The sequence below is a fragment of the Scatophagus argus genome, chromosome 24 (assembly GCF_020382885.2).
Source record: "Scatophagus argus isolate fScaArg1 chromosome 24, fScaArg1.pri, whole genome shotgun sequence".
NCBI lineage: Eukaryota > Metazoa > Chordata > Actinopteri > Scatophagidae > Scatophagus > Scatophagus argus.
In genome coordinates this window covers 7,974,079-7,983,483 of record NC_058516.1, presented here as the reverse complement: position 1 = coordinate 7,983,483, position 9,405 = coordinate 7,974,079, and the positions used below count along the sequence as shown (strand labels likewise).

Sequence of the window (9,405 nt, the reverse complement as noted above, 5' to 3'; positions counted from 1 at the left end):
TTTGGTGTTTTATCCCACTTAATACTCTGTATTGCGTCAATGTAGATGAAGGTTTCAAAAGTCATTGACTGAGTGCAGCAATAAACCGTGATTTTTATTCATTTCTTTATTGATTTATTTATTGGAAACCTGTAAGAGATTTGAACTAACCAACAGCACAACAGCAGCGTTCACTGCAGCAGCTACTGATATGCGAAGTGCTGCTTCATTAATGGGTCACGACGATAAGAACTTGTGAGTTTCAGTGATAGTTTGGGGGGAGGGGGGGCTCATATGTCCACATCACTTGACCAGCAGCGTTCAGCTCCTGCAGCATAATTGATCAGACTGTTGGGTGTGAATGGTTGCTCTCTAAGCAGCCTATGGCTGCGCACCGGATGCGAGATATCCGCTGCAACAACAAGCGCTCTGTCCCCCCCTTCAGCTTGACGCCATTTACAGCCCAAATCCCGACCTCCCCTCCGGAAAGAAGAAAAAAAATAACACACTCACACACACGCACACTCACACACAAGAAAAAGTACATGCAAACTCTCAGAGCGTTGTGGATAACATACAGCGAATTAAAACTCCTTGCGAGCTGGAGATTTGTTTCTCGCTTTGCCTTTTTCGCTCCCCGCTTGTTGCAAGAAAAGAGGAAGTTTACACTTCGGCGGTGAATGATTGAAGTTTTCGCCCGTTTTAATGCCTCGTGCTCTTGCGCAAAACACGGGATTTACGCCTTAGCGCCGCTTTTCGTGAAAATGCGCTGTTGGTCGGAAACTTTCTCAATGGATTTTACCGACGACTTTCCGCAGTGAGTTGCTCGCGTAGGGAATAAACTCTCAAACTGGATTTATTTCACCTAGACGGGGGCTAAAGTGTCGAAAACACGGTACGTGGAGCCTTTTGTAGCACACACTGTAGTGAAGAGTGGTTTATTAAACAACACGTATTTGTTTTGGCTGTTTGTATCATAAACACGCTAAACAAAAACAAACTTTAGTGGTGTTTGTCAGCATTTGTATTCTCTTTTCAACTGCCCTGCTCTTCCTTTAAGCTTAATACAGGCCATACATAAGCAGAGTCTGTCTTCACTTTTGACATGTTTTGAGCTTCTTATTTTTGAATCTAAAGTGTCTTTTCCTGCAGAGAAGACAGGTATTTGTCACTCCATCTAAAATGAGCAGTTGCCTTTGCTTGAGCAGTGTCTAATGTCTAATGTAATCGTTCATCTCGCTGCTGGTGTCAGTTTTGTGTCCAAATTGGCACATGTGTTTGCTCTGGTGTTGTTGCAGTGTGTCCGTTTCTGGTGATACCGTTTTGGCTCTGAAGTCATATTTGCAATATAAATTGTTGTCCACATTGGAAAACGCTGTCACATCAGTTATGTTCTATCAGAAAGAGTAGGTGATAGGATTTTTAGAAATTCTATCACCTACTTTGAAGTCCAAACCTTTGTTAATTGCTTGTAAAATCTTGGACTTTTCCTGTTTCTAACATGTCTTCAAGACCTGATGCCATCAGTTTGCTCCAGTTTACTTTCATCAGCCCCCCACACTTCATCCACCCAGTGAGCAGTGCCTCACTTCCACCCCCCCACCACCAGCACCACCTTTGAATGCATCACTCCCACTTCACATGCCCCCTTTCCTGCTCCAAACTTTGTTTTTATCTTGTCACTCGTCTTCTTTTCAAGAGTGTCACAATGTAAAATGTGTTCGAATGGGGAAGGTTGCTGCAGGCCGTTTGTCATGCAACAAACAAAAGCCTTTGCTGTATTGTCATTGAAAGGGTGAGGTGGAGTGGGGTGGGGGCTCCCCAAGGATGGCATTTGAAAGCTAATTACCACAAGGAAGGAGAATTAAGACCACCACTGTCAGTCTCTTTACTTTGGTGTGATATGTTGGTGAAAACAAGGCCGTGCATTTGAATATGTTAGATTAATGCAGAGTGACAGTGCAACATGCTAATACTTACTCTCTCCATATGATGAATCAGTGAGATTAAAGTGATCCTACTGGGGCTGTGAGTGCCTACAGATTGGAGGTCTGGGTTTTTATTCAAGGTTAGAAAGTGTGAAAATTCACAAATGGTGAAAAACTATTGCATCAGAGGGCTGTCCAAAGCACAACAAAAAATGTAGTTTATTTCCTGCGTTCTTCCTTTCACACGCACTTCTCAATGTGCTTTAACTTTCCATGTCTGTTATCTGCTTGACCCGTATCAGTCTTCAGTAAAGTACACGACTTCAATCCACAGGGGGAAAAACACTGAACTTTGATCGTCAGCATGCACAGCCTTTGAGACTGGAAACGTTGATCCTTCAAGATATTTAGTGCAGAAAACTGACACACTGTAGTTATATTACAAGTATAAGCTAATTATATTTCATAATGATGTATCAGAATATGAGCTGCAACTAAGAACATTGGTTATTTGTTAACCTGGCAATTATTTTCTTTGTTTATTCAAATTCAGAAAATGGTGTAAAATGTCTCTCGCAGTTTCGCACAGCTTAAGCTGATGTTGTCTTTGGTCTGATCAGCAGTCCAAAGCCCAGTAAAAGTTATCTTGTGTTACACAGAAAAGCATCAAAAAGTTATATTTGAGAAGCTGGTGCCAGCAAATGTTTGACTTTTTTGCTTAAAATCTAACTAAAACGATTGTTTGATTATCAAAACACTTGCAGATTTTTTTTTTTTCCGTCCATTGACAAGTCAAGTATTGAGCAACAGCCCAAAACCTGATGATAATAAGTTTAGTATCATACAAGGCTAAAAGAACCATTATTTTTGTAAAGCTTGAAGCAGTGAATTTTTGACTGTTAATAATCTGAATAGTTGCAAATTAATATTTATTATTTTTCAAGTGTTTGCGGACTTTTTTGCCTTTTGCTGCGTTGCTATAGCTCATTTCCTGATTTGTTCATACAGATTGTCTGCAGCTAACGTCCAAACTCACATAGGTGATGTTGCAGTTCATGGTCGGTGTCTTAAGCTACAGAATGAAGTTTTTGTTTATCAGTTAACGGATAAGATGTTTTGACCCAAAGTCCAAGAGTCCAAACAGATTTAGCATTTCATTTTTCTTGATTAAGTTAGTCGGTGTTGTGTCACGGGTGTAGGGAAATTGGAAGTTTGCACAAACTGGCAGCAGGGCCAAGTCTGAATTCAATAATGACTTAAGATTCATGCTTTATATTCAACTGAATATTAAGCATAAAGCCTGGATGTGGAATTTGAATCTTCTTTGAGTAAACAAACTGCATCACCTGGAATGGCTGTACTTCCATAGACACACTCTAAAGTGAGAGGCTGATTCACCAGCACTGTAATCGAACATGTCCATCTGTGGTGTGTGTGTTAGGCCTTATTTCCATAATGGTACTCGTACAGATATCAGTTATGATTTGCATGGCATCATTTGCATGGCTTGTGACCGGACAGATATAAACTGTCTGTTTCGTTTACAGGACTTCAGATGTGTCCCATGCCAGCCAGAGCGGCCCTTCAGTCCCGAGATGGATTCCAGAAGTCAGAACGACAACGATGGGGGAGGAGGACGCCACGAATGTTCATCGAGTGGCTCACTGGACACTCTGCGTGACCAAGGGAGGCTGCAGCCACAGCCTCTGCAGACCAACAATGCACCTCCCGATCCTGGGTTCACCAATGGGCAGCCGCCCCATACTTCAGCTGTGCTATCTCTGGATCAGATCAGGATAACTGGGAGTAGTAATGAGTATTCAGAAGGGCCCACAGTGGCCCAAAGGTCTCCAGCTTCTGAGCACAGGCAACAGAAGAGTGACTTTGTTACATCACCAGGTTCAAGGACCAGTGGGCAGCAGGAGACTCAGGAAGAGAGGCCTAATAATCTCCGCAACTTGCCTTCATTCACTCAGTGTGGAAGCACAAATATTTCCACCTCTTCCAGGGAGGTTGTGCTGCAATCCTCAAGTGCAGAGGACTCCCAGAGTAGCATCCGGACCAGCGTGGGGAGCACTTCATCAGGCCAGAGGCTACTTATCAGCCAGGCAGGCAGTAACCAGATAATCAAAACCCAGCCGAAACGCACAGAGCTCAATTCAGATGAGCTTAAACCTCTGAATAATGAGTCCAGGGTGGTGGTGGCCATGCCAGGCAGCAGTTTGAGCTCTAAAAATGAAGGTATACACTCAAAGTGTGAGGACTGTGGTCGGTGTCAGTGTTCAGAGTGTAGCCGCCCGCGGGTGCTTCCTTCCTGCTGGATGTGCGGCCGTCGATGCATGTGCTCATTGCAGAGCGTGGTGGAGTACGGGACATGCGTGTGCTGCGTCAAGGGCCTTTTCTACCACTGCTCCAGCGACGACGAGGACACGTGCGCCGACAAGCCCTTCTCGTGCAGGCAGCCACACTGCTGCGTCCGCTGGACCACTGTGTCTCTATTCTCCCTGCTCTTCCCCTGTCTCCTGTGCTACCTCCCAGCTAAAGGATGTGTCACTGTGTGCCAGAGCTGCTATGACCGAGTCACACGGCCCGGCTGTCGATGTTAAAATGCAGAAGGGCAGAAAGACTGATGACTGAACTGATAGATGCCCTGTAGCTGTGTAGTCAAAAGGTTTGATTAGAGAACTAATGATGCTGTTGTGCCCCCCCTGACTTTCTACAGTTTCATGCCTATCAGATCTGGGCAGAGTGAAATTTTTGCCTTAAATTGCCAATTTCTGAGGCTCTCTGACAAAAAAAAGAGACACTGCATGTGTACTCGCACACCCTAGAATTATGAGTTTCACTTCAGAAGTAAACCAAAATAAGCGCTCCACATGTGAAAAGGTATGAAGTCACATTCAGCTACTGTTTTTGGCTGAAAAATGTTCACGTGCCCAGATATCACGTTGTTGCTATGAGAGTCCAAATGGATAGCCTTTGTTTAACATCTAATACAACTTATATGCTAAGCACAGACTCCTCTTACTAATTGTATGTAAAGTAGTAGATGCAAAGGGTATGTACGTTCGAAAATGAGTGTGACAGATGTTTTATTTTTGTACATACAATACTTCAACTGTGAAAGGTTTTCTGCCATACCAGAGGCACCTTGTTAAATCCACATTTCTAAGAATCAGTCAGCTTCATTCACACAATGTTTGTACATTCTCTGGAATGTATATCAATCATTTTTATGTAACTTACAAAGGCAAAGTCTTATCCCTTCTACTTGTAAATTGTACAGTGACCTTATATGAGAAATTTATTTTCTAATTCCAACATTGCTTAGTGTAAAGTTAAAAATATATATTTATTTGAAGGTTTATTATTTTATAATGACAAATATTTATTTTGTGAAAGCATGTCACCTCGCGTGGGGCTATTTTGTTGTGGCTGCAGATTTTGAGGTGACGTGTAGGAGTGTTAAAGCTGGATGAATAGTTCACTATGAATTAGAAGACAAATATATTAACGTTTGAAATTAAACAACCTTGAAGTCTAACGAGTATTTTTCCTGTTGTTTTTCTGCACTGTCTTCCGTACTCTTCAGTCCTCTTTAAAACAAGTTCATCAAATCGTTTTTTTTTAATGAACAAAATTAATTTTTAACTTTATAGTAGTGCCAGGATTTGTCAGGGTTTACACTTTTCTTGAGACTTTTTCACATGGTTTAAGGCAGGCTTAGGCACCGTTTGCGAAATTTTTAATTGAACCCCTGCACGAATACCTCAAGCAGCAGAGCTTTCATCAAGCCGTTTTGTCTCTGCAGCACAATCACTCCACGATGTTTACAAGAGATCAAACAAGAATGCATGAATGTTCATCTCAGGCCCTTTTTTAAGAAAAACATCTGGCTCTAGTAAAGGAATGTGCACATCTGTTTGCATGCACTCCAGAAAAATCATCATGATTTTTTTTTATTGTTATTTATCTTATGAATCAAATATGCATTCATGTAAGCCTACTATTACACCCTGGTGTGGCTTCAAGGTAATTTCATACACGTTCCACAGGATCCTGCAGATACTAGGCCCTTTTTTTTTCTCCTTGCTTTTTATTAATCAAAGGTTTTGTTCAGGAATTCCTTGGTTTTGAATGTCCCTGCAGGCGAAACATAAGCCCCCGACACTTGTTGACAGCATACGGACGTGTTTGCGGCACGGTATGCATTCAGAGCCGTGATTGACACGGCAAGGCCCAACCTGCGCTCACTTGTTTGTTATTCATCCCCAGCCTTTGACTGATGGGAAGGGGGGGGGGGGGTGCTTTATATAATTATCAACTTTCACCCATTTTACAGCAGCAGTAGAGGAGATGGAAACATAACAGGCAGAATCCCATTAGAGATTGGAGAGATGAAACTGGAGAGATGATCTTGTGTTTAGTCTGTTTTTCTAGTTGCAGGCCTCCTCTCTTCCTCCATTGTCTCAGCTGCGAATGAAGAGGGAAAGGGTGGGTGTGGAGGAGGAGGGGGCGGGTTATTAGGAAGAGGTACTGCAAAGGGTTAAAAGCACCACTTTGAATGACAAAGACCTAACAGTTTACCCCCGTATTCAGCCCGGCATGCATTCATCCTGTTTTCAATAGTTGGGGGGTCATTTTGGCTCCCCAATGCTCCTCTCAGCTACCTGCTCCTACTTGGTATTCCCATAGGGGGATGGTTGTCTTGTTTTGGGGGGGGAGCATTGATTGGATGTGAAAAAAAATATGATTAGAAATGCACTTATTACGCAAAATGAGATGTATTTTCACACTCATGCTAGTGAAAGGAGAAAGCAGGATTTTTCTCGGGTTGCTTTAGTTCCTCTGTGTTGGATCTGAAAGGGTGTCTTGGCAAAATGCTATACACCTCTCTGAAGAAAACTAACTGAACGAAGTGAGAATTAGTGGATAAAAGGATGAAAAATAGAAATTCGGAGTAAGAGTGTTTATCCGCACGGCAGCTCCAGTGATTTGGCAGCAGAGTGTAGCAGGAGGAGGAGGGGATGTGAATTGTGGAAAAAAAAAGGCCCCCAAACGGCTCTCTTTGTTGGTTTTAGCCGCCGTGGCCCCTGTGGCTCATGGCGGCTGTGGGGCAGAGCGGCCTATTCACCCTGCTCACCAAGGCAGAACGCAGCACAGGAAGACAGGAAGGAAGCGAGTCTATTCTTCATGGACGCATTGTCTGTCTGTCTGACGGCCAGGCTTAAGCAATCAAACAGCACTGTGAGAGAGAAAGAGGGGAAAAGAGAGGAAGTGCAGGATGGTGAGGAAGATGAGTACCACCCTATCAAAGCATTACGACTTTTAAAATAATAAAAGAAGAAAATCTATTTTCATGTTTGCCCCAAAATGCTTTCATTTGTCACAACTTTCCTTTCAAGGTGAAACTCGCTGCAGAAATGTGATACAGCAAGGCAAATATAAGGTTAAATGTGTAACATAAATTCAAGAAAAACAAGTTTAATTATTTTGGCATTGTCAAGGCAGCTTGGTAATGGTTGACTCTGCCAAGACTAACCGGTAGTTAGTCCTCTTCAAAAACTTAACCTGCTTTTATTTCACACTTGCTTTTCTAGAGAAAGAACGATCAACAACCGGAATATGCTTTTGTTTTCTGATGTGGCAAATGATCTTCCTGTGAGTGGCCGGACTTTTCCACTGTGGTTTGCCTTGTTCAACGCTGAGCATAGTGTACACTCACTCACACGTTCGCTCACAGTTACACAACCTTCATTGCTAAATTGAGAGGATGCATTCAGCGTTTTCAGAACCCAAAACGTCAGAAAACAACCACACTTTTAACAAATCTAACTGAAACTTTAGAAGGCTTTTCAAATCATGAGTGCACACAGGTGTAATTCACCCGTTTGGTTTAGCTCATTTGCAGAAAAGTCCATTTAACATGTCAACATAAAGAGAGGCTACAGAGCGTAGGTGTGAAAGAAAAAAGCCACCGCTTCTCTACCAATGAAAAAGTTTTCTCAGAAGCTGAACTTTTCTTTTTTGTTTTCCGATGTGGGCGGCTGAGACATGCACACATCTAGAGCTCAAAGCTAAAGTGCACCCCACACCTGACTGTGGTTTTACTTTCCATTGAGTTTGTCCTCCGCTACAGTTACTATGCATTCAGTCAAATTACATAAAGACACGTTTTATTATATTTTTATAATGCATAGCCGTTTTGAGCTAAGTGACAAATTCCTTGTGCTAAAATACCCAAAATGTATACAGTAATTCAGTTTTCCCTTGTTTTGAAGTTTCACATTCACTTTATATGGAGCAGCAAGGCGACACATTCACCTTGGCAGCTCTGGGACAGAGTACAGCTTTGCAAGGTGAATTACGGGGCACGCCTGCAGTTAAAAATCTCACTCTTATGCAACTCAGCTTCATCTGTGACAGCTGAACTACTGTTATGCCTTGAGGAGGAAGATTATAGCAGCCAGGAAGGCAAAGAGAGCAAATAGAGGGATCAAGAGACACACTAGAGAGTGCATCTGTCATAAAAGTTTGGTGAGTGTGAGGAGACGGAGGGTGTGTGTGCAGTGCAGAATGCCTCAGATCTTTGCACATGTTGAAAACCAGTATGTGTGTGCTAATGTTCACGCATGTGTATTCTTGTACATGTGTGTGTTTCTGTCAGCATAATCGAGTGTTTGGCCCAGACAACGAAGCCCGACTGGAGGCCTTTGTCTAATAGCAGCACTTAACTTCAATCCACCACAGGAAGTTGGCTCATCTGCACGCGCACACACACACACACGCAGAGTCAGTCCGTTGCTGACAGCCAGTGGATATTTGTTGGCGACACCGTGGCTGCAAGGCTCTTTACAGCTTAGCGGCCAATTGTTGTTCACCCAGATACACACACGCACACACACACTAAGAGCTTAGAGCTTCAGTTGTTATCCTGAAAGGCAATCCTGATCCCTCTGCTACACAGTAGGACAGACACACATAAAAAGAGGAATTAGTGCGGTCTGACAGCTCACTATACCACATCGCATTTAGTGTGTGTGTATATGATGGTGGCAATTATGTGTGTGCGCATTCTGGGAGGGTGCACGCACATGTGGATGCATCTGTGTAATCACTCACAGACTTTGAATGTTATAGCAAGGTTTCTATGAAAAGAATAGCAGATGTGTTGAGTTTATTTGCGTTAATGCTCATAGCTTAAAGAAGCAGAATTTACTGTGATAAAAATATTGAGGCTGCAGTTTGTATTTTCTGCTGTTGTCTGCAGGAGCCAATCACAGCGTGGATGTTGTGCGTGTGTCACAGTGTCATCTCTTTGACCAGCTGAAAGGCTGTCTGTTCCCTCCTGCTCTTAAGAGAAGAGATGGGAGTTGTGTCAGTGGTGGGAGGATGCAGCCTCTGGTGATTTTTGCACCCTCTTCATTAGTGCAGCCTGGCTTTTTATGGTATCCTTCAGCTCCAGCCAAGCACTGTTTTCAGACGCAGCACGAAAAGA

At 43.0% G+C, this 9,405-nt stretch overlaps 1 protein-coding gene across 1 annotated transcript; it reads left to right on the top strand.

Moving 5' to 3' along the window:
• The first annotated feature begins 337 nt into the window (after positions 1–337).
• spry2 (sprouty RTK signaling antagonist 2) lies at positions 338–5,451 on the top strand. The gene is made up of 2 exons (XM_046382722.1): positions 338–874; positions 3,455–5,451. Exon 2 carries the CDS (start codon positions 3,503–3,505, stop codon positions 4,511–4,513), a length of 1,011 nt encoding a protein of 336 aa, XP_046238678.1. The 5' UTR covers positions 338–874; positions 3,455–3,502; the 3' UTR covers positions 4,514–5,451.
• Positions 5,452–9,405: the final 3,954 nt, after the last annotated feature.